At 38.1% G+C, this 25567-nt stretch overlaps 1 protein-coding gene across 2 annotated transcripts in view; it reads left to right on the forward strand.

Annotated features, from left to right (window-relative positions):
• The window catches only part of BHMT2 (betaine--homocysteine S-methyltransferase 2), a 34950-nt gene that overhangs the window by 2325 nt on the left and 7058 nt on the right, over window positions 1-25567 (forward strand). The window contains exons 2-7 of one of the 2 annotated variants that reach the window (XM_001367487.4): window positions 6957-7089; window positions 8375-8466; window positions 11445-11636; window positions 17746-17893; window positions 18539-18721; window positions 19333-19561. In XM_001367487.4, the coding sequence (XP_001367524.2) occupies window positions 6957-7089; window positions 8375-8466; window positions 11445-11636; window positions 17746-17893; window positions 18539-18721; window positions 19333-19561 (977 nt within the window). The remainder of the gene's footprint in view (window positions 1-6956; window positions 7090-8374; window positions 8467-11444; window positions 11637-17745; window positions 17894-18538; window positions 18722-19332; window positions 19562-25567) is intronic. The other variant, XM_056824801.1, reaches the window with a different exon arrangement.

The raw sequence follows: 25567 nt of genomic DNA on the forward strand, positions 1-25567 counted from the left end.
AGTTCCAAGGTCTTAAGGTTAAGATAATGTGAAAAGTGGTAGAGAATCCCAGCTCTTCCACATAAACAACAGCAAATACCATAAAAACAGCACCAAAGTGACCTGTTCTCAAGTCCTTTGCCTCCTTATCATTTCACCAATCAGGCCCAAACAAATTTCAGTCATGCCACCATTGGCTGGCTTGGATCCTACAGATGCTGCTGAGCAAAGGTGGGGAACATCGCACAACCATTCTAACTGGATCTACTAATTTATATATGAACACAAATTTGTATTACACAACCTCAGCTAGGTCCTCACTGCTTCTAGACAATTTTAATGATGGGGCCCGACAGTGGGCCATGAGGGGCAGTGATGGAAACAGGACCTTCATACTCTGAAGTCTTGCATTTCTGACCAGTTAGCAGTAATAAAACATACACTGCAAACAGCATTCGTCTTGCATGAATTGCTGAATCTGTAATGTTCTATACTGGGCATCAGCTTTGTGCCTGATCTGTTTTATTAATTACTCATATTGTTCTTTATTTACTTTAGTTCTGAACTGTTAGACATAATAATTAATTACCTATAGCTGTCCTCCAATGTACTGTTCCCCTCTTCCAGCATCCATTATTGAAGAAAACATTCTAGAAGGGTAGAGAGACCTCTCCTACATTGACGAATGTGGATAATGGGTGGGGAACATGGAACCTGTGCACTAAGCACTCTGGTATTCTGGAAGAATTCTCCAAACCTGCACATGCTCCTTATTCCTTATGATATATGTGTCAAACCCCAAACCACACCTCCACCTGAATTTGGCCATGCCCATTTTCCAGGGTTTTCAGGAAAGGTAAAGATTTCTATGAAAGCTTCTAGACAGACCCTCAATAAATATGCAAACCCTGATCCATACCTCAGGTGGCTACTCCACAGATGGGGCTGCTACTCCATTATCTATTGAGCTATTCCATCAGCCCCAAGGGCTGTTACTCTATCAACCCAGGAGGTGCTAATCCACCACAAGAGGCTGCTCCACCAGTTCCTGAGCTGCTCCATTAGCTCCAGGGTTACAACATCAGCCCAGGGCTAATAGAACTGCTACTCCACATCTGGAGAGCTGCTATTCCGTCGGCTCCAAAGAGGCTACCCTGTTAGAAATCCATCAGTCCCAAGACTATGTGATTAGCTGCCAGACTATTCCACCAGCTATTAGGCTATTTTACCACCTTAAACCTCTTCTGCAAATATAATAGGTGCCTCAACTTTCTCTCTTCACAGAATTCTCCCAAAAAGGGCATCACAAGCCTATTCCAGCCCCAATAATTGGGTGAATGAAGCTAAATTCTTATTTTAGGCTGTCAGAACTGAAACAGGAAAGAGAGCCAGACTCTTTAGATCACAAAACAGAGATAGTGCTCAGCCATGTATTCTTTGGAGCACTAAGGCCCACAAATAATTCAGCACCTTTAAAACATCAGTGCCAAGGGAATAATAATGTAGGAACTCTGAGACCTGTGTGGTCATCACTAACCCTCTGGGGTTTGTCGGGGACATAGAAGTTGGTAGAACTAACTTATACTTTAGTATCATGCAAAGAGGAGAAGACTGAAGCCCAAATCGAAAAAACACCACCAGGAAAATGACAAAGAACCCAGGGGTTAAGAAAGAGGGTGGAGTTTAATATCAGTCACTCTATCCTATCCACAACAATAGCAGAATATCCAGACTAGAGAGGACACAGGACCTAACCAACAAGGTTGGTTGTGCCTCACCACCACTCTTGGGTTTAAAGATTTTTGTCTTATTCTGGGAGAGGAAGCTGAACACATAACTATAAGACAGGAACAAAGTCTATACAACCATTAGTGCTAGAGGGAACTGGCCCAAACACAAAATCCCAACCTAAAAAATGAAATGAAAAATAGAGTTAAACAGAAGACATCAAATGCAATGAAGAAATTCTATGGGTTCAGAAAAACCCACAAAAGTAAACCTATAAGAAGAGAGTAGCCCTGTAACAAGTAGAACCTCAGAGAAAAAATGACTTGGACAGAAGTACCAGAGAAGTGTCTGGAAGCAATGAAACAAAAATAAAAAAATAATTCACAAATGAAATGAGAGTTTGGGAGGAAAAAAATTTAAGAGAATAAATATCTCAGAACAGAATATAGGAAATCTTACCCAAGTTGTAGACTCTGGTGGGGGTTGGGGGTGAGGGATGGGGCAAAGAGAACAGGGTAGAACCAAAGAAACAAAAATGCATTGACTCTATTAGACAAGAAATGCTAGACCAAAGTCAAAAGATTGGGAAAATAAATTATTTATCATCAAACACAACTGATCTGGTCTTTGTAAAAGGCTCCGATTCTCCTCATCTACTATGGCATAAAAAAATAGCACAACAATCCCTCCCCCCCCCAAAAAAAAAAAAACTCCAGACCAATCAATCGACAGTGGTCTATAGTCTGAATAGAGTCAATTTCCTGGTTTATAATTATTTGTGCAATTTCTTCTTCCAGAATGTGACAAGGAAATCACTTTAAAAGACTGATATATATTAATTTAAGGTCGCCAAGGAATTCAGCTGTGTAATTCCTTAATGAAACTCAAGTCAGCAGTCAACCTTTTATGGAGTTTTTAATTACAAACAGGAGGAAGAAAGGTATTAGAGAGAGAGAGAAAGAGAGAGAGAGAGAGAGAGAGAGAGAGAGAGAGAGAGAGAGAGAGAGAGAGAGAGAGAGAGAGAGAGAGAGAGAGAGAGAGAGAGAGAGAGAGAAAGGGGAGAGAAGGGAATAGGGCTTAAATACCCCCTCTGTTTAGGCTGGGCCAAAAGGCCCAAGCCCTTAGATAGCTGAGGCAAAAAAAGAGATCAGTCCCTACCACTCACGTGACCAAAATGGAGAAACAGTCTCAGGGGCCTCCACCTCCAGCCTCCTTCAGAGCAAGCTTCTCAGAGCACCACCTCTCAGAGCAAAACCTCTCCAACCACCCCTCAGTCCTCAGACCCCGCTATCTTTAAGGAAACCATCTCAGTTCCCTCCCCTCAGTTCTTACATCTACCAATCACTGTCCATGTCTTCCCTGTGCCAATGGTGGCTCTAGCTTAACCCAGGACCGCCCAGAGGTCTGTGGCTTTGCACATGTCTGTTGAAGGTCATATTCTCAAATAATTAAATTTTGATCTATGCTGCAGCCCTTCCTAAATCCTGTTACCCTGAGTAGGGTGGAGATTGTAATTTCCAAGACCTGGTTCTGTCATTCCAAGTATCTCTATTGTATCAATTCTAAAATCAATCATGACTCAAAGAACTTCCTGTTCTATGCTTAAGTATAGGTCAAAACACTTTCCATTGTTCAGCAAAAGGTTTCTGTCCTAAAGTAATCTTAAGTAGGGAGGAGAAGGACCCTCCCATGCCAAGGGGGTTCACATTCCAATAGACTATCAGTAGGAAATTTTTCAAGTATGAAATTTCCCAATGGTGAAATTTCCAACATTTATAAGTCTAAGAAATTTTAAGGTTTACACAGAACAAGACAAAACCCAAGGTTAGCAATGAGACATCCTTATACCTTTCCATTTGAGTGGTTCTAGCTTTGGTTTGTATGCAAATAAATTCTGTAGTTAAACAAGGGCATCACAACAACAACAAAAACTAACCTGTAAAACAGGTCAATAAGATATAATTTATAAATCATAGAAATCTCTAAAATCTTGACTGATCGAAAACAAAATCTGGAGATTATATTCCAAGAAACCATAAAAGAAAATTTCCTAAAGCTACTAGAACCAGGGAACAAAATGAAAATTGAAAAGTTTCTTCTGATCAACTGAAAGAAACCCTAAACTGAAAAAAAAATAAGGAATTTCATAGACAGACTCTAAAGTGAGAGAGAAAAAAATATTGCAAACAATTATAAAGCTATATAGTTCAGGTATCATAATAACATAGTCTGGCAGCACCTACTCTAAATGTGAGACACTATTGGAATATGATATTCTAAATGGTAATTGACAAAGGCTTATAAACAAGAATGTAAAGCTGAGCATAATATTAAAATAGGAGAATGACTATTTAATAGAACAGAGTACTTTCCATATTTTCTGATGAATAGACCAGAGTTAACTAAAAACTTTTAAATGCAAACAATAATCAAGAGAAATCTATAAATGTAAATATATTTGAGCAATTGAAAAGAGACAAATGATTAAATTACATTCAAATAAAGAAGAAACAAATCTCCCTTCAGAATTTTTCTTATTTTAAAGATAACAGGGGATGTTAAGGCAAATCTAGGACCTGGGTATGGGTTTGTTCTCGTTTTTTGGTTGTAAGAAAGTAAAGAAAATGGAGATAAAAGGGAATATACTAGGAAAGACATGAAGGAGAAAGGGGAGGAACTCATTCTTTTGCATAAAAGGAATATTTGGGAAGATAACTATGCAAACATGGAGGAAAAGCTGAGATAAATGGGCATCTCATGACCTCTTATTCTAATTAGAGAATGGGGGGTAAAAAATTTTCCCGTCTTTTAAACTTATATGCCTTCTTATACCTACTGGATGGCAAAGTAATGTGTGGATACGGATCATGTTTTAGAGTTAGGAAGACCTAGATTCAAGTCCCATCTTTGAAACAAGTTGGCCATGTGGTCCAGAACAATTTGCTTAAGCTTTCAGTGGCCCAGGCAACTCAGTGATTCTATACACAGAAGAGTCACCTATTGATTTTGGAAGAGGAATTCACCTCACCTTGTTGGTAGTTCCCTATCCCAATGAAATCACAAATCTATTCCATAAACTTATTAAATAAAAGAGATATATCCTTTAGTTATATAAAAAGCAGGAAGACAAATAATCATCTCTGTGCTGACATAATGGTTATCTTATATTTGAAACGTGTTTAAGAAGCTACTTGGGGCAGCAAAGGGGCTCAAGGGACAAAGATCCAGGTCAGGAGACAGAAGGTCCTGGGTTCAAATTTGGTCTTAGACATTTCCTAGCTATGTGACTCTGGGCAAGTCACTTAACCCCAAATTACCTAACCCTTACTCTTCTGCTGCCTTAGAACTGACACTTAGTATTGATTCTAAGACAAGAGGCAAGGGTTTAAAGAAAAGCTACTTAGCCTTTCCAAATCAAACTATATCAAAATTCAAGTCACAATAGACAGTCTGAGTACTAAACTGCCTGACACTGACTGTGTGGCCAAGGGAAGTTATTTAATGTCCCTGACTTGTTTTCTCATCTGTAACTTTGGTATAATAACTAACTTTTAAAGATTGGGTGGTTAAACTATAAATTACTTTGTAAACTTTAAAGCTCTCTATAAATGTCAACTATTAAGCTGGAAGGGATTGGCTACAAGGTGAAAAAATGTTTCACACCCTGCCCTTGCTGACCAGACATGTTTCTGAATGGAGAGGAGGGCCAATTGCTGTAGAGTTGTTGAATATTCTTTAAGTAAACTTCCCTTTGGTTTGGAATTTCCTGCAAATATTTTATTTCACTCAGTATTGAACCTAAATTACCAGGGACTAGTCTGAGCTACACCTGGCCTATTTCACCTTGCAGTGTGATCTCTAACCTCCATCGCTTGCCTGAAATTGCTCTCTCTAAGTTTACCAACCCTCATTCCATTGCTAAATCCAATATCTCATTCTCAATCTTCAATCTTTCTCACTTTCTGCAGTAGTTGACACAGTTAACCACCATTTTTATCTCTTAGATATCTCTTAGATACTCTTTCCTCTTTGAAGTTTGGAAACAGTATTCTTTCCTGGTTTTCCCTCGACTTTTCTGGCTACTCCTCCTCAGGCTCTGTTTCCATGCCCAATGTCCCTAAAAATAAGTGTTCCCCAGATCTTTAAAAAAACATTTTACAACATTTAGCAAGATAAGATCAAACTGGATACAAGGACTAGGCATGAGGGGAGATAACATAAGCAAATTAGAAGAACAGGGAATATATTACCTTTTAGAGTTGTGGATGGGAGAATTTATGAATAAATAAGAGCCAGAAACCATTTATGAGATGTAAAATGGAGTTGAAAAAGTATTGTATAAATAAAAATAATGTGGCCAAGATGAGAAGGAAAGAAGTTAAATTGGGAGGGGGTTCAGTTATAGACAGTTTCTTGGATAGAGATCTCTTAGCTAAAATATATAGAGAACTTTGTCAAATATTTAAGAATATAAACAATTCTCCAATTGATAAATGGTCAAAAGATATGAACAGACTTTTTTTGGATAAAGAAATCACAGATATATGTAACTATATAAAAAGTGCTCTAAATAAATTTTTATTAGAGAAATGAAAATTGAAATTCTGAGATATCATCTCACACATATCAGGTCACCTATATTTATTAAAGAGCAAAATGACAAATGTTGGAGGGAATGTGGAAAAATAGGGACACTATTACCCTATTGGTAGAACTGTGAATTGATACATCATTTTGGAGAACAATCTGGAATTATGCTCAAAGAGTTATAAAACTGTAAATACCTTTTAACCTAGCAATACCCCAATTCAGTCTACTTCCCACGGTAATCAGGGAAATTTCTAAAATATTTATAGCAACTCTTTTTGTGGTGGCAAAGAATTGGATATTGAAGGACTGCCCATCATTGGAGAATGGCCAAACAAATTGTGGGATATGATGGATAGAATAATATTGCACCATAATGACAAGCAAGTTAATTTTGGAATAGCATGGAAAGAAACACATGAAATTATGAAGAGTAAAATGAGCAGAAGCAAGAGTACTACATACAGTAACCAAAATGTCATTTGCAGAATGACTCACATATCCACCCCCAGAGAAAGAACTGGCATAGTTTTTATATATACATATATCTTTTAGTCAAATGATGTCTTCTCTAATGGGGGGAGGAACGGAGTTTAATGGCTGTTTTCATGTAAAAAAACAAATTAATTAATTATTTGTTTAAAAGCTTGCTTGCTTTCTAGGGCATTCTAGAACGGCTGCATAGTGGAGAGGTTGTGATTGGTGATGGAAGTTTTCTCTTTACCCTTGAGAAGAGGGGGTATGTGAAAGCTGGACTTTGGACCCCAGAGGCAACTGTAGAGCATCCAGAAGCAGGTTAATTAAATCATCATCACATTTTTTTAAATGTTCTCTTCTACGCAATTCTTTGTTCAGCCCTGCTCTAAATAATGGACATGGTTCATGTTCTTCAGTGATTTATTTCATGGAACCTGAATTATTATAGACAATGTAAAAGCTCTGGACCACAAATATATAAATAAAGGTGAAATGTATTAATTAATCTCATACAATTCTAATCAAGAAACGTTTATGAAATGCTTATATGGAGGATCCTGGGAACACAAAGAAGAAATCAAAAGGAAGCAACATAAGGTCTAGAAAGAGAACTGAAAATGGAGTTCTCAAATAAGAGAAACTTGGTTCAACTCCCAGCTTTGCCACTTACTACTGATATGATTTTTGATAAGTCATTTAATGGCTCTAGACCTTGGTTTTCTTATCTGTAAAATTAGAGAATTATACTAGATGACTCTATGATTTCTTCTAGTTCTAAACTTATGATTGATTCTTCCTGCTCTCAAGGAGCTAACACAGAAATAATAATTATGTTAGCCAAAGAAGTCCATTGAAGAAATCTATACAAAATGCTATGAGAAATCTAAAGGTGATTTCTTAGGAAATATGGGAATTTATAGGAATTTTTTAAGGGGACAATTTCAAAAGTAATCTGATGCCCAAGTAATTAAGTGCCTCCACTTTAGGGAGGTTAGGCAATTCTGGCAGTAAATGGATTCACCCAATTCTTCACTTCAGTGGCTAGCATTTAATATCCTCTAGTGGTCAACCATAATGTATATATAATTATATATATATATATAAATATATATAAATAAATAAAATATAATAATGTATATATATATATAAATACATTATGCTATCAAGCCAATGGGATTCATGGGTAGCAGAGGCCAGTGTTGGTGAAGCATTGGCACACATGCCCAACTGGCACAGGGGAGCTGCTCTGTTCCCTCTCTTCCCAGCACCCAAGTTCATTTTTTGCATGTCTAGCCTCCCAAAGCATATACTTCCTCTCTCAGGTAATGCAGAGGTAGGGAATGGGGGTGGGGTGGGAGGGGGAGGCAGCTCAGAGACAGATTTAATTTGCCCTTCACCATGTTGGCATAGGCTATCCAAATTATGCCTTTCCTCATACTCCTTCCTTTTGAGTCTGTCTATTCTTGTTACCAACCTTCATCTGAAGCCTCTCACAAGTATAAGTCCCAAACTAGGAATGACCAAGTGAAATGTCAATGAATGGCTAATCAAAATGATTGAGAACATTCTGTGGTGTTCTTGTAAACCTCTTTTACCCTTGCAGTACGCCAGCTTCATACAGAGTATCTGAGAGCTGGATCCAATGTCATGCAGACCTTTACCTTCTTTGCTGGCAAGGACAATTTGGAAAGCAAGGTAAGCCAATAAGCAGGAAAATGGGTCAGTTGAAATCAAAATACCTTCTCAATAGAAGCCTGTGCAAATGAATTCATCTGTACTTATACTTTCCCTACAGAGCTTTTTCTCCCCTCTTTTTTCCTCTTTAATAAATGAAACTCTAGGAGCAGTTAGGTGACTCAGTGGATATAGCAGTAGGCCTGGAGTTGGGAGGGCCTGGGTTCACATCTGGCCTAACACACTACCTAGTTGTGTGACCCTGGGCAAGTCACTTACTTTCTGTCATAGTTACAACTCTAAAGTAGAAAAGTAAGGGATTTGCCTAGCCCTTACTTTTCTGTTTTAGAGTTGTAACTATGACAGAAAGTAAGTTTTAAAAAATAAAAGAAAATAAATGAAGCTCTTTAGGTTGGAGATCAGGAGGAGGAATTTAAATTACTTAATTGATTTAAATTATTTTATTTATTTAAATATAATTAATATAACATAAATATAATATAATTTAAATTAATTTAAATTATTATTTTAGAAAAAAGGCAAGTAGGTTGTATTGAGTGTATTGAGAGCCAAGCCTAGAGACTGGGAAGTTCTGGGTTCAAATTTGGCCCCAGACACTTGCTAGCTGTGTGACCCTGGACAAGTCACTTAATCCCCATTGCCTAGCCCTTACTCCTCTTCTGCCTTGGAACCAATACACAGTATTGATTCTAAGATGGAAATTAGGGTTTTAAAAAATAGTATTTTAGAGGTGGTTATTCCATCTTCTTTGGACTTACAAAAAAAAGCAGAGAAACCATTTTTCTTCTTGAATTAGATTCATCTCAATTGTCCCCATTCATTGAGAAAGTGCCCAGATGGGCAACCTTTTGGAGATGGACTACCAGGCCCCGCCCACTCCACCACCACCCCAGACCAAGTGCTATGCCTATGCCCCTCCCACCATACTCTGTGCCCCTCCCCCCCACTGAGTGCCAAGCTCACACTGCTTTCCTCCCCTTACTCCACCCAGGGGAGGGAGGAAGCATTTCCATTGGTCTGCTGGGCAGGGAGGCAGGTGATGCAATCAGGCTTAGGGGGGAGGGGCACAAGCACTCTACTCCGCTCCCCTCTAGTCATGTGATCCATGATCCCCTCAAAGGTAGCTCCTCTCCAAAGTGGAAATTGAGGGAACCTTGAAAATGTCAAAGTATACCCTCTAAAGCCACTATTCAAGGAACCAGAAGCTATTTTAAAAGCAACACTTTATTGAGAGAGAAAAGGAGAAAGAAAAAGCCAGGGAAAAAAAGCAAAAAAGTCCCAGTTTATAGGAAAACCCCTTATTTATAGGAAAATGCGGCCCTCAGGCTAAATGACATCTTCCTGACACATTCACCTCCATCACAGTCCAGCCTTCCTGAAGAGGATATCCTCCAAATTAACCTTTTTAGCAAATGATCAAGGGTTGAAGTCAGGTTTTAATCTGGATGCAGGGCTGATTGGGAGATCACTACCTTCCAATGCTTCTAGTTCACCTTTCTACCTCAGTCAGGGACCCTTTTGAATGCAAATTGAACAGGCTGGGTCAGAGGATTAAGAATGCAAATTAAAGCAGCCCAAGATTGCTTGTGAAAAAACCTGGGGAATAGATGAAGAGGCTATTAGTCTAGTCCCTGGTTCATAAAACTTATTCCTAAATCACTAGACTACAGTTGTGAATATTTTCAAAGTACAAACTCATTAGACACATCCCCAAATCCCAAAATTACTTTGTATCCTAAAGACACTGGTTGCTTCTGATAGTAAAACATAAAAAACATAAGTTGTTTCTTTCTCACTCAGACCAAAGGTAATTAAGAGGCTACTGTATTCTGAATGGGGTGGGTCAATCTTGTTCTTCAAGGGATGCTGTCTTGGAGAGACCTACTCCCTAACTCTTACTGGGGAGATGGGGAGGGGGGCAGCCCAGCTGGGCCTCCCTCCAACTTTCTAGTTAGGAACTCTGGTGAACTCTGTGCTGTATACAGGGACAGGTGCACTGGGTCCTTGGCATGCATGCCCACAGAGAGGTCTATGTGTGTCATCTCTGACACATGTGCCATAGGTTTGCCATCACAGAGATAGAGTGTTAAAATAGGAGGGAAAAAAAGCCAGCTCCTTCCCCTTCCTGAAGTTCAATGAGGAAGCATGCTCTCTTCCTCCTATTAGAGAGGTGATAACCCCATTATATAGAATAAGCCATAGGTATAGCCTGTGTGGGAATTTGTTTCATTGACTGCATACTCATTATAAGGGTTTGGTTTTGTTTGGGAGTGAGGAGGAAATGATGATAAAGAGAAGGGAGTTAGACATCCATCACCTTTTTTTTTTAAAGGAAAAGAAAGAAAAGAAGGTTATTGAAGCACTTTATAAATGTAAAGAAGAGAACAGAAAGGTCAGAAAAAAAATCATAAGCAAGAAGAGCAGCTTCCAATGTTACATGTTAAATATATATTTGATTATAAAAGAAAAATGAGTTGTACATAACAGAAACGTTCACTTTCATGTACAGTTCTCTTTCTGTTCTACTATGTATGTGGCAATGGTCATGATTTCATATTTGTGAAGTTCAGGATAAATAAAATAAATATGATACAATATGCAGTACAATAAAAAACTAAAATAAAAACATTAGCTCTTAAGTCAGAGGACCTATCTTCAAATTCAACTTTTGTCATAAGCATGACCTTGTGTAAGTCATTTAACCTCTGTGGGCCTCTGTTTCCTCATCAGTAAAGTGAGAGTTAGCCTGCTCTGATCCTACCAAACATTATTTTGTGCCTTTACTTAATTTCCTTACTTTGATGTTCCGATTATAGCTTTAAACACTGATTCTGATCAAACTTGTTTTTCTGTACTCTGAACAAACTTCTTGTGTGCCTCTAACTTTCTCTTTTCACCCACCCTGCTCTCTATCTAGTTTTGGCTTGACAGAAAGCATTAGCCCTACAACCACATGAACCCCTGCTCTCTCATTTCAGTGGAAAGAAGTAAACGAAGCTGCCTGCGACCTTGCCAGGGAAGTGGCTGAAAAGGGAGATGCCTTGGTAGCAGGTGGAATCAGTCAAACGTCATTGTACAAAAATCATAACAGTGAACCTGAAATTAAAGAAAATTTCCAACTACAACTAGAAGTTTTTACTAGAAAGAATGTGGACTTCTTGATTGCAGAGGTAAATCCCCAACAATAAAGGAAAGAGGATAGCTAGAGTGCTGCCCAGTCAGGAAGAACTGAGTTCAAATCCTTCCTCAGTTACTAGTTGTGTAACCTTGGTTAGGTCACTTAACCATTATCTATCTCAGTTTCCTCATCTGTGAAATGGATTGATAATAGCATCTCTCACACAGGGTTGTTGTAAGTATCAAATGAGTTCATACCTATAATGCCTCTTATACAATGAAATGCTATAAATATTAGCTATGATTAATATTTTTATTAGGAACTAGAAATAAGTTTATGAGAAAGTGCCCCTGCCTTCACAGAACTTGAGTCATACCTAATTCTGAACTTTGCTCATTCTGGATATAGTATAAGAGAGATGGACCCTTGAAGTTTAAGACCTAATCATAGGAAGCAAAGTCTTGAGGAGATGAACTAAATGCAGCCGCGATGGTCAATATCTATTTATCTGTCTATCTGTCTATCTATCTATCTACCCACTAATCTAGTCTATCTATCTATCTATCTATCTATCTATCTATCTATCTATCTATCTATCTATCTATCTATCTGTCTGTCTGTCTATCTATCGGTCTATCTGTCATTTTGTTAAATGATGCTTTTTCTAATGGAGGAGGGGAATGAGGGAGTTAACTGAGTATTTTGATGTAACAAACAATTTATTTATTCATTTATTTATTTTTAAAAAGCATTGGATGGTTTTATATATATACATATATATATATATATACTTGCTATTATTATAAGGAAAAATCCACTTATACCTATTCTTTCAAGTATTTTAACAGGAAATTATCTGAACATAAGTATAAAACACATTTTATACAAATAAAGACACACTTAAGTAATTGGAGAAATGTTATTTTTCATGGGTGAATAGAACCAATATATTTTCTCAAATTTTTTTGTTTACATTTTGTTCACCTAATTAAATGTAATAATAATTTTCAACATGCTTTTCCTACAATTTTAAGATCCAAATTATCCCCCTCACTCCCTTCCCTCCCCACTCTCAGAGATGGTAAACAATGCAAAACTTACTTCAATTATAGCCAATAAAATTTTAATGGCAATCCTATCTAAACTAATTTACTTATTCCATTCCATCCCAATTAAATGACCAAAAAATTATTTTGCCAAACTAAGAAAAAAAACAAATTTCACTTGAAAAAGCAAAAGGTTAAGAATATCAAAGGAATTCATGAAAAAAATGTAAAGGAAGGAAGTTTAACAGTACCAGAGTTTGAACTATATTTTAAAGCAGTAATGGCACTGTCTAAGAAAGATGAAATTAGATCAATGCCTTTTTGATGAATGAATTCCAAGCAAATGAAAAAGGATTCTAGGTCTATATCTCCACCACCACTTCCAGCATGCCCTTGAGCTATGGTGGTGAACCTATGGCATACATGCCAGAAAGGGCACACAGAGTCCTCTCTGTGGGTATGTGCACCATCACCCACAAGAGTTCATTACTAGAAAGGCAGAGGGACTCCAACTGAGCTTCTCCCTTCCCCCTCTCCATTGTGCTTAAGGACATTTTTTTCATTTCACCCACCCCTCTGCCCAGCAACTCAATGGGAGCACTTCCTCCTTCTCCTGTGTGGGAGGGGGTGTGGGGGTGTGTTTGTGGGGGGGAGGGAGTAAGGCAGCTGGGCTTGAAGGCCCAACACTCAGTCTCTAGTGGGGGTGGGGCACAGCATACAATCTAGGTGGGGCATGGCACACAGTCTCTAAAAGGTTTGCCATCACTACCCCAGAACCACAGTTTATAATTTCCAACTGCCTTCTAGATACCTCTTTTTTTTTTAGAGGATTACCTGGCTATCCCATTGGTACTTCCAACTGAGTATATGTTTCAGGCATCTGAAACTTAATCAGTCCAAAAGAGAACTCATTATCTTTCCTTCAAACCATCCCCTCTTCCAAATTCTGCTGTTACTATCAAGAGAACCACCCTTCTCCCAAGTATCACAAACTCAGGGCCATTTTCAACTCCTCTGCATCATTCTATATATCAAATGTGTTGTCAGGTCTTGTCATTTCTACCCTCATACACTCTCTTATAAACCTCTTTCACTCCTCTCACGTAGTCACCACCCTGGTGCAAGCTGTCATCACTTCACACCTGGATTAGAGTAGCCTTCTGTTTGGTCTCCCTCTCTCACACTGTAATCCATCCTCCTCCATCTTGACTCCATGTCTAATCCTCCTCCAACTCTAATCCATCCTCCACTCTGCCAAAGTGATTTCCTAAAGTGAAGATTTCACTATATATTCCTCCTACTCATTAATCTCCAGTGGTTCTCAGTTATCTCCAAGAAGAAATATTTTAGTTAGCATTTAAAGCTCTCCAAAACCTGTCCTCTTCTTACCTTTCCAGTCTTTTTACACTTTACTCCAATCTATACACTCTGATCCAGTGACACTCTCCTTCTTCCTGTTCTTCTATTCTTAACTGTGGTCCATATCCAGACTCTATGCCTTTAAACTCTATCCATCTCCAGGCTCCAGTTACCCATGCCTGGAATATTCTCCCTCCTCACCTTTGCCTTCTGGCTTTCCTACTTCCTTAAGACTACACTTAAATAAAACTCCTGATGAGATCTTTCCCATTACAGAGAGAGACTGAAATAGAGAGAGAGGCAGGGAGAGAGGGAGGGAAAGGAAAGGAAAGAGAGAGAGAGAGAGAGAGAGAGAGAGAGAGAGAGAGAGAGAGAGAGAGAGAGAGAGAGAGAGAGAGAGAAGACAGTATTGACATGATGATATACATGAGATCAGGAAGAGTAAGGCATGACTAAACAAGAATATACCAGACATTGTACTAAGGATTGGGAATACAAATATAAGCAAAAAGGCATTCCCTACCCTAAAGAGCTTATATTCTAAAGAGAGAAGACAATCTAAAAAGAAAAGGTAGTAAGTAAAGGTAACGTGGAAAAGGAAGGCACCCATTCAAGGCATATGGAAATAAGATTGAGAAAAGTCTGAAGAACAAGGCAAGCCAAAGTCAATTAGTCAACTATCATTTATTAAGTGCCCACTATATGCCAGGCAGTGGGCTCAGGGCTGGGGACTCAAAGAAAGTAGGGGTCTAAATTAATCAATCAATACCATTTTTAGTCTAAATTAATCAATAAAAAATTTAAATTTTTCTAAAAAGAAAGAAAGTAGGGGAAAACAATCTCTGATCTTGAAGAGCTCACAGCCTAATGATGGACACACTATACAAAATGTCCCATCAAGATACATATAGGATAAACTGGAAGCAGTCCCCAAGGAAAGGCACAAAGATGAAGGAGAACTGAAAGGGCTTCTTACAGAAGGAAGGATCTTCTTACAGAAGCTCTCAGAGTATGGAGGGGGAAGTATATGTAAGAAGACTTGAAAGATAGAAAAATGGCTTTCTTATGGTTAGAAAGGGCTTTGAAAGTCAAAGAGAGGATTTGATATCTGCTCCTTGAAGGAGTAGGGAGCCACTGGAGTTTATTGTAAAGAGGTGATGTGATCAGACCAGCATTTTAGGAAAATCCTTTTGACAGCTTAACTGGAAGATGAACAGAAATAAGGATAGATTACATTCAAGTGCATGCACCATCAAGGAAATTTTCAAGCCAGAGGCCTCTTGACCCTTCAAGCCCTTGTTAGAGGCCCAAAGAGTAGGTTATTGCAACAATCCAGGCTTGAGAAGAGAAGGAGGCATATGTAAGATGTTCTTGAGGTAGAAATGACAGGACTTGACAAATGGATATAGGAGATGAAAGAGAATGAGGAGTCAAGGATAAAACATCAAGGATGCTAGGGAGGATGATGGTGCTCTCAACTATAATAGACGAGTTCAAAAGTGGGAAACTTTTGGGGAGGAGAAAATGAATTCAATTTTTGATATGTTGACTTTAAGATGTCTATTGGAAGGGCAGCAAGGTGACTCTGTGCATAGAGAGTCAGGCCTGGAGATGGAAGGTCCTGGGTCCAAATCTGGCCTCAGATACTTCCCAGCTGTATGACCCTGGACAAGTCACTTATTCCCTATTGCATAACCCTTATTATCATTCTGCCTTGGAATTGATACTACTCAGTATTGATTCTAAGAAAATAAAGTGGTTTTTTATGATATCTATGGGAAATTCAATTTGAAGACAGTTGGAAATATGAGAGTGGAGGTCAAGGAAGAACTTAGGGAGTGCAGTAAGCAAAGCTGAGTTCCTCCTGAAGGGTGGGCTGTTACAGTTACAGTTAAGGGAGTTACAGTTAAGAAAGCAGGAACCTCAAAACCAAGGTTTCTCTAGGGTAGGAAGGAGGCTCTAAATTAGATGGAGAAGGCCAGAGAGTCAAGCCAGAAGTAAAGATGCAATAAAGATAGCACAATAGAGAATGACATGAAGGTCAAACGAGAAAATATAATGGAAAGGGTTTTAATCAGTAAAAGAAACTTTCCCTCTCTGGCCTCAGTTTCCACTATTATAAAACAGAAGAGTTAAAGTATATTTGCTCTAAGGTCCCTTTCAGCTCTAGATTTATCTTAAGTGAATTTATTCATAAAAATTATGACTTTTCTTATTACTCATCAATGATCCCAGATTCCTATGAGCCAGGGACTGATTTTGTTTAGTAAAGGTTGTACTTCCTCTCAAAGTAGAACATAGAGTTTAAACTGCTACTCTCATTAAGGATGACATGAGAATAAACTAAAAAACTAGCTAAAAAAATTAATTACTTTACCAAAGTTGCAGGACATAAAATAAACCCATATAAGTCACCAGCATTTCTATATGTGACCAAGAAAGTCCAGTAGCAAGAAATAGAAAGAGAAATTCCATTTAAAATAATTTTAGTCAAGATTTATATCCCAAAGAGATAAACAAAAAACAAAAAGGGAAAGGACCTACATGCACAAAAATATGTATAGCAAATTTTTGTGGTGGATAAGAAATAGAAATTGAGGGAATGGCCATCATTTGGGGAATGGTTAAACACATTGTACTATATGATTTTGATGGATTATTGTGCTATAAGAAATGAAAAGCAAAAGGATTTCAGGAAAACTCGAAAAGACTAATATAAACTGATGCAATGTGAAGTGAACAGGAGAACATTATATGCAGTATCAACAATGTTATGATATATATAAAAAAATGATACAAGACAATTCTGAAGGACTTATGATGATAAAAAAATGCTATCCACCACCAAAAAAGAACTGATATAGAATCTGAATGCAGATAGAAGTTTACTTTTTTAAAATGTTATTTTTCTTAAATTTTTTTTGGTTTGTGTTTTTTCTCAACAAGACTAAAGTGGAAATATGTTTGCATGAATACATATGTATAACCTTTATCAAATTTTTTGTTTTCTCAAGGATGGGGAGAAAATTTGGAACTCAGAGTTTTAAAAAAATTAACATTTTTGCATGTAATTGGGAAAAATAAAAATAAAATAACTCTAGACAGCAAAAAATACCTGAGAATCTACTTAATAAGGAGGACATTTTGGTTGTTTCTGTTTTTTATTTATTGACTGTAGTCATATACTAAGAAGAATTTCTGAACATAAACTCAGTGTAATATTTTTACAGCTATTAAAATCATTGCTCAAACAAATTGAGCCACTGATGAATGACAAATAGAGACATGAATGTAAAAATGGAGATTTGAACCCTGGACTTCAATCCCCAGAAGTCCTTGGTATTTCCCAGAATTCCCTATAATATCACCTGAGTCTCCACCTGGGCAAGATCACAATTAGTATTTAACTGGCAGTAACGCCTCCCAAGCTCTCTCTGCTCGGCCATTGCAGTGATGTAGTAAGTAAGCTCTGAATGGGCTAATCAGCCCTGGGCACAAACGTGGTTATTATTTTGTATCCTTCATTCTAATAATCCTAATAAACCTCATAAAATATATAATTTTATTACTAGATACTAATTTAAATTTTACATCAATGAATGCTTTTGAGTACAAGTGACTTCCCAAGATGCTTTCATTGTTTGTGCTCATATTTGGTAGATTGTTATGATTATTCTCATGTAAATTAGAGTACCACTTACTTTTTATTTAATATATTCAGTAATTGCTTTTTAGAATAAGTGAAACTTCTTTCAGTATTTTGAGTATTGTGAAGAAGCTGTATGGGCTGTTGAAGTTTTGAAAGGGTCTGGGAAGCCAGTGGCAGCTACCATGTGCATTGGTCCAGAGGGAGACATGAATAATCTAACACCTGGAGAATGCGCAGTTCGACTGGTCAAAGCAGGTAAGATTCCAGCCTGGGTCCTTAGCATGATAGATAACCGGCCAACTTGATTTTTTACATTAGAACAGTTACTTTATTCTTTGTAGAATAGCCTTGAAATTGGAAAGGGGAATGAGAGAAAGAATCCTTATCCCCTCAAATGCCAGCAGAGGTCTTAACAAGATTGTCTTTGCCATCTCCAGCCCCTTATTTTGATGCTTTATTCTCCCCTTGGTGGCACAACTCTCCCACAAGCATTCTTATGCTATCTCTGCTACTCTGTTGATACCTGTTTAACCCATGCCTCAGATCTTATCTCTAAGATCTTACATCTGGTCTATAGATAGCACAAGGTCTTTCAAAGTACCATTATCTTGGCTACCACAAAGAACCCTATTTCGGGTGACCTTGAACTGATTCTAGGGAATTAGCTGGGGACCAAGGACCTTAGATCTATAGGAACAAGGGACTTAGCATGCCATTACTCTAATCTCTTCTTTTTACAAATGTAGAAACTGAGGTCCATGGGATCTCTTACCATCTCACTGTGTGACCTTGAGCAAGTGCTTTGTCTTATGTTGGGAAAGCTGGTAGGAGATTTGCCTGCATCCACCATCTTTAAGAAATGTGAAACTGAAAGCTATCGCTCTTCCCTTAATATCTTAGGAGCTTCAATCGTGGGTGTGAACTGTCGCTTTGGACCAGAGATTAGCTTGGCCACTGTGAAGCTAATGAAAGAGGGTCTAGAAGCCTCTGGCCTGAAAGCTTACTTGATGGTACAGTCACTGGGGTTCCACACACCTGACTGCGGCAAGGGAGGCTTTGTAGACCTCCCCCAGTACCCTTTTGGTAAGTTGGGTTTTTTTTGTTTTTTTTTTTAAGTGAAGATCCTTGATTAAATGTTTACTTGACTTCCTCATCTGTGAAATATGTCCCATTGACCAGGTAAGGTCAAGGAGAGTTAAAATGTTTAACATTAACCAGTGAGACCCAAGGAAAGACTGTTCTAAAGTTTTAGCCTTGGACTTAAATGGGAAATTGGCTCCAGGAAAGTGACCTTTGTCCATCAAATGGAAAATGATGAGCTAGGAGAAGTTGACTAGCACCAAGCCCCCCACTCTCATCCAATCAGTTGTCAAGGTCTTTAAATATCTATATTTGAAATACTGCTTGCATCTAGTCCTTTCTTTCCACTTCCATGGCCACCACCAATTTTGACCCTGAAAACCTTGTCCCTGGACTAGCCTTCTACAAAGTTTTTAGCCCCTAGCTCCTCTGCCCAAAGAAAGCCAAGCAGATTAGATCTTTGTACTTGAGTGCAAAAATACTAGAGAGCTCTGAATATGAAATGGGTTAGCTATAAGCATAGGTACATCCAAGCTATAACCTGAGGGGTTTTTAAAATAAATATCTCATAAAACTGTATGATTACTGAAGCAAACAAATTATTTCGGTTTCAGGTATGGAACCCAGAGTTGCTACCAGATGGGATATTCAAAAATATGCCAGGGAAGCCTACAAGCTGGGTGTCAGGTACATCGGGGGCTGCTGCGGATTTGAGCCTTATCACATCAGAGCGATTGCCGAGGAGCTGGCTCCTGAAAGGGGCTTCTTGCCTGATGCTTCTGAAAAACATGGCAGCTGGGGGAGTGGCTTGAATATGCACACCAAGCCTTGGGTTAGAGCAAGGTAGACATTTTTTTCCTTACATTTCTTGGTCTAAAATAATTCTTCTAGTTTTTTATAAGGAGTTTTATTAAGTTCACTCTGTCTCATTAAGAGTAGAAGTTCTTTGTTAAAGGAAGTTTTATTAGTATCACTCTGTTGCTTTAAGAGGTAGAGCATATAGTTCTTGCCCTCCATCCCTTTAAGAGATTGATTATAAAAGGGAAAAATGTTCAGTTAAGAAGGTCCTTCTCTCTGGCTTTGGAGAAATCTGGACAGTGTCAGTGACTCTCTGTCAAGAGTGTCTGACAGTTACTTTTGATAGTTTGTTTCCAGATACTGGGTTGGAGAAGTTATTTATTTATATATATTCTATATATAATTTATTTATGTTCATCAAATAGTTAGTTAAGATAGATAGAGAATCTAATATGTTAGACAGAGTCCGCGCAGATAGGCCTGTTTTGCTGGGCAAGAAGATCCTGCCAAGAAAGGCAGTAGGGTTCTTTAGAGATTTTAGTATTGGATTTGGGTTTTTAAATTTAGTATAAGATTAAGGAATATACTATCTCCTCCAAATAAATAAGGACGCTGGTTTACCAAATAGCTCTCCACAACTTTCATTGAACCTCCACCAATAGTATTTGCCTTATAACAGCTATTTATTATAACACAGTTAATATATACAAGCAGAAAAAGCAAGGATCTGGAAAGAGAAGTTATCCAGCTAGTTTTTGGTCCTTGTTAATAGATTATCATTGTATTCTGCCTTTGGAGGGAGGGAAGATTTCAATATTTACTAAAACTTTCCTTTAATAAGAGAGTTTTAGGGGGCAGCTGGGTAGCTCAGTGGATTGAGAGCCAGACCTAGAGACAAGACATCCTAGGTTCAAATCTGGCCTCAAACACTTCCCAGTTGTGTGACCCTGGGCAAGTCACTTAATTCCCATTGCCTAGCCTTTACTGCTTTACTGTCTTGGAACCAATAGACAGTATTGATGCCAAGACTGAAGGTAATGGTTTAAAAAAAAGAAGAAGAAGAAGAAGAGAGAGTTTTAGGAGGCAGCTGGGTGGCTCAGGGGGTTGAGAGCCAGGCCTAGAGATAGGAGGTCCTGTGTTCAAATCTGACCTTGGATTCTTCCTAGTTGTGTGACCCTGGACAAGTCACTTAACCCCCATTGCCCAGCCCTTATTGCTCTTCTGCCTTAGAACCAATACCCAGTAGTGATTCTAAAATGGAAGATAAGGTTTTGGGGTGGGGGAAAAAAGAAGAAGAGGTTTTACAGGTAAAATACTTGAAAGATAAAGAATATTTTATGGAATTATAGGGTCCTTGACAGATATTTATGTGAAGGAAACACAATCTGTTCTTTCTCAGAGCCAGGCCTTGCTACCCCTGCCTCCCAGAGTTCCAGAATACCTTGCACTATTTATGGAATGTCTCTTCTCTATAGTTATTTGCCCCTATCTATGGTTGGGGGCCAGTGACAAGGGCCCTAGTACCAGTTTAACCATTTAATGGTTAGTAGCTTTACTCTGATCATCACAACCATCCACAATTCCAAAGGATTCATGTTAAAAAAAAATATCTACCTCTAGTAAGAGAACTGTTGAAGTCTGAGTACAGGGAGAAGCCTTTTTTTTTTCACTATTTTTCTTGCAACATAGTTGATATACAAATATGTTTTGCATGGCTTCATCTGTACAATGGGTATTATATCACTTGCCTTCTCAATGGATGGGAGAGGAGCTAGAGGGAGAGAGAGTATTTAAGACTCAAAAGTTTTAAAAGTGAGTGATAAAATTAATTAATTTTTGTAAGGAGAGGGGAAACAAGCAATGAATAGTTTTTTACAAAGGGATAATTACTTCAGAGTTGGAGCAAGATCAAAGTTTTATATTTTGCTTAGTACCTGAGGGGCATATTCTTCCCTACACTGCAACGGTCTCTTAGTGGAATAAGTCCAAAATAGAGTTCATCTCATCAAGTTTCTGTCCAAATGTGGCATGACTGTTGAATGAGTCCTTGGCTTCTGCTGACTTGCATCCAGACAATCACTCTCAAAGATCACTCCTTACTCCTCAAGGCATTGACTCCTGGATCCCTAAAACTCTCAAAGTGGGAGACGCCATTTCTTTCACCTAGAATGGGAAAAGCACAAAGGCAGAAGCTGAGAACCAAAGCCCATTTCTCGGGACCACATGGCTTCAGAGGAAAGAAGACTCCAAATCTTCTCCCTTTACAGCATGGTCCCTTACCAGATGCCTTAGTGAAGGAATCCGGTGACAAACCATCTGTAAGGAATGAGGCAAGAGACAACATGGAACTTTGGGGATGTTTCCACAGCCAGTTAAGGAGGCTCCTATTCATCATGTGGTTAGCCAATGGGAACCCATTATAAAATGTCTTCAAATGCTTCATAGCCTCCACAAGGCAGTTCCCTTACACACAATGGCAGTTCTCCTAGAAGCAAGATCCTCAGCTTCTCCATGTGAAGAGAGCCAAATGAGGCAGACCTCTATTCTCTATGTAACTAGCTGTCTAGGCACTGGGGCAAGAAGCACTAAATATACCTTCAACACGCTTTGTATTTCATAATATGAAAAATGGTACAAAAATAATTAAGAGAAATTCAATTAAGTGAAAAAGATCCCAGATAAACTGGGAGGTCATTGCTGGTAAGATGAAGAAAAGGAGGAGGTATGGGCTTCATTTTACAGAAGCTCACCTATTTTATGGCTGCCAGGAGATGGAAACAAATTCTTTGGTAGCTACCTACTTTAGTGCGTTAATCTCCCTAATTGGTGCCAAACACAGCTGATTCTTTACTGCTAAAATGAAAATGGTGTCAAAATATAACATAACTATACCAACTTTTAGAATGATCAATTTAAACTTTTGTGCCCTCTGAATTTGGAGGTGAGGGAGTCCTAAGGTAAATAAGCCCCAGGCACCTCACCCTAGTTAAGGCATTGAACAGAGCTAGAAAGGATGGAGAGTAGAAATAATGGACCTGAAGAATGAATTCTCTCTACAAATACTTGATTATTAATTTTTCAACATTTTCTTGAACTTGATAGAAAACTCATCATATCAAAAGATTAGCCAATTCCATTTTTAGAAATCTCTGATTGTTAGGAATTCTTTCTCAGGGACAGCCAAAATTTGCCTTTTTATAACTGTCTCTACTCATTAATCTAGTTCTATTATATAGAGCCAAAAAAAAGTTCTTAATTCTTTTTTTTTTTAAACCCTTAGCTTCAGTCTTGGAGTCATATTGACTCCAAGGCAGAAGAGTGGTAAGGGCTAGGAAATGGGGGTCAAGTGACTTGCCCAGGGTCACACAGCTGGGAAGTATCTGAGGCCAGATTTGAACCTAGGACCTCCCGTCTCTAGGTCTGGCTCTCAATCCACTGAGCCACCCAGCTTCCCCCTAGAAGTTCTTAATTCTTATTCTACATGGCAACTTTTCAATGTTTGATAATACTCTCCTGGACTCTCTATTTGGTCCAGATCTGTGATTTCATGTAGGGAACTCCCAGGAAGGAAACTCAGTCTATCAAGGTAGCATTGCTACAACTTGCAGGTTAGAGAGCTGCCTGAGGCACTAAGAGGCTTGCTCAGAATCATACAGCCAATATCTATTGAGAAAAGGTTTGCACTCAGATTTTCGAAGACCAGTCTTCTATCTATTTCCCACTCTGTCTTTCATAGTTAACATGCCATAACTAAGTGGAATTAAATGGCAAAGTCAGCAAACTTTGGCACTAATCACAAAGCTTATTGAACTAGAAAAATTCAGTCAGTATCTTTCATGGGTTTTAAAATACAGATTTTCAAAGATATTAACCTTCATTTATTAAATCTGCAACATAATACTGTGCAGTAATGGCTAAACCAAGATTTTTCTGCCCTCTGAATTCTCCTACTTACTGACAGTTCCCAGATTTTTATGATTACAGTGATGCTTGTGTAAACTAGGTATGGTTTTTTGATCAACAAATATTTATTGGTCATCTGCTAGTGTAGGTAAAGGGAAAACATAAAAAATATTTTTGAACACAAAGATCTCTAAAGAACTATAAACCTTTACAGTAGAAGTTCTTAATCTTTCTTGGGTCATAGACTTCTTAGACAGTATGATGAAGCCTATGAACTCATTCTCAGAATATTTTAAATGCATAAATAAAATTCATAGAATTACAAAAGAAGCCATATATATCAAAATAGAATTATCAGAATAATGAAAAGGACAGATTCCCAGACTGCAGATTAAGATCCCTACATTAGCTCTTTTTGTAGTGGCAACAAAAATTAGAAACCAAGATGTCCATCAATTGGAGAATGGCTCAACAAGTTGTGATACATGGTTGTAATGGAATACTATTCTGCCATAAGAAATTATGAATAGGGTGAGTTCAGAAAAATATGGATTTTATCAACAGATGCGAAGTGAAGGGAGCAAAACCAAAAGAACCATGTACACAGTAATGGAAATATTATATGATGATCAATTATCAGAAAAACAGTATCCAACATAACTCCAAGGAACTCATGATGAAAAATGCTATCCATAGCCAAAGTAGGCACTGTTGGAGCCTGATCATAGATCAAAGCATTCCATCTTCCACTTCATTTCTTTTATGAGTTTTTTCTTGCAAATACAAAATGTGTCTTCTTTCATGACATAAGGAATATAGAAATAAGTATTGCATGCTAGTACTGGTATAACCTACATAAGACTAGCACCTCAGAGAAAGGGAAGGAGGAAGAGAATCTGGATCATAAAATGTCAGGTAACAATTGTTAAAAATTGCTTCTACATAGAATTTTTAAATAATTAATTTTTAAAATTTGGTCAATTTGGAACATTATTCCCTGGTTACAAAAATCATTTTCTATTCCTCCCTCCCCTTCCCCCTCCCCTCCCATAGCCGATGCACAATTCCACTGAGTATTACATGTGTCTTTGACCAGAATCCATTTCTATATTGTTGGTATTTGCACTAGGATGTTCATTCAGGGTCTACATCCCCAATCGTATCTCCCTCAACCCATGTAATCAAGCAGTTGTTTTTCTTCTGTGTTTCTACTCCCACAGTTTTTACTCTGAATGTGGATAATGTTCTTTCTCATAAATCCCTCCAAGTTATTCAGGATCACTCCATTGCCATTAATGGAGAAGTCCATTACATTCAATTGTACCACAATGTATCAGTCTCTGTGTACAATGTTCTCCTGGTTCTGCTCCTTTCACTCTGCATTACTTCCTGGAGGAAGTTCCATTTCCCATGGAATTCCTCCACTTTATTGTTCCTTTGAGGACAATAGTATTCCATCACCAACATATACCACAATTTGTTCAGCCATTCCTCAATTGACGGGCATCCCTTCATTTTCCAATTTTTTGCCACCACAAAGAGCACAGCTATGAATATTCTTGTACATGGCTTTTTCCTTATTATCTCTTTGGGGTACAAAGCCAACAAGGCTATGGCTGGATCAAAGGGCAGACAGTCTTTTAGTGCTCTTTGGGCATAGTTGCAAATTGCCCTCCAGAATGGTTGGATCAATTCAACTCCACCAGCAATGCATTAATATCCCAACTTTGCCACATCCGCTCCAGCATTTTCTCTGATTACAAGAGATTTAGAGCACTTTTTCATGTGCTTATTAATGGTTTTGATTTCTTTGACTGAAAATTGCCTATTCATGTCCCTTGCCTATTTATCAATTGGAGAATGGCTTGATTTTTTGTACAATTGATTGAGCTCTTTGTAAATTTGAGTAATTAGACCTTTGTCAGAGGTTTTTGGTATAAAGATTGTTTCCCAGTTTGTAATTTCCTTTCTGATTTTGGTTGCGTTGGTTTTGTTCATACAAAAACTTTTTAATTTGATGTAGTCAAAATTACTTATTTTACATTTCGTGACTCTTTCTAAATCTTGCTTGGTTTTAAATTTTTTGCCTTCCCAAAGGTCTGACATGTATACTATAAGGTGTTCACATAATTTACTTATACTTTCCTT

The sequence above is a fragment of the Monodelphis domestica genome, chromosome 3, assembly GCF_027887165.1.
Source record: "Monodelphis domestica isolate mMonDom1 chromosome 3, mMonDom1.pri, whole genome shotgun sequence".
Taxonomy (NCBI): Eukaryota; Metazoa; Chordata; class Mammalia; order Didelphimorphia; family Didelphidae; genus Monodelphis; species Monodelphis domestica.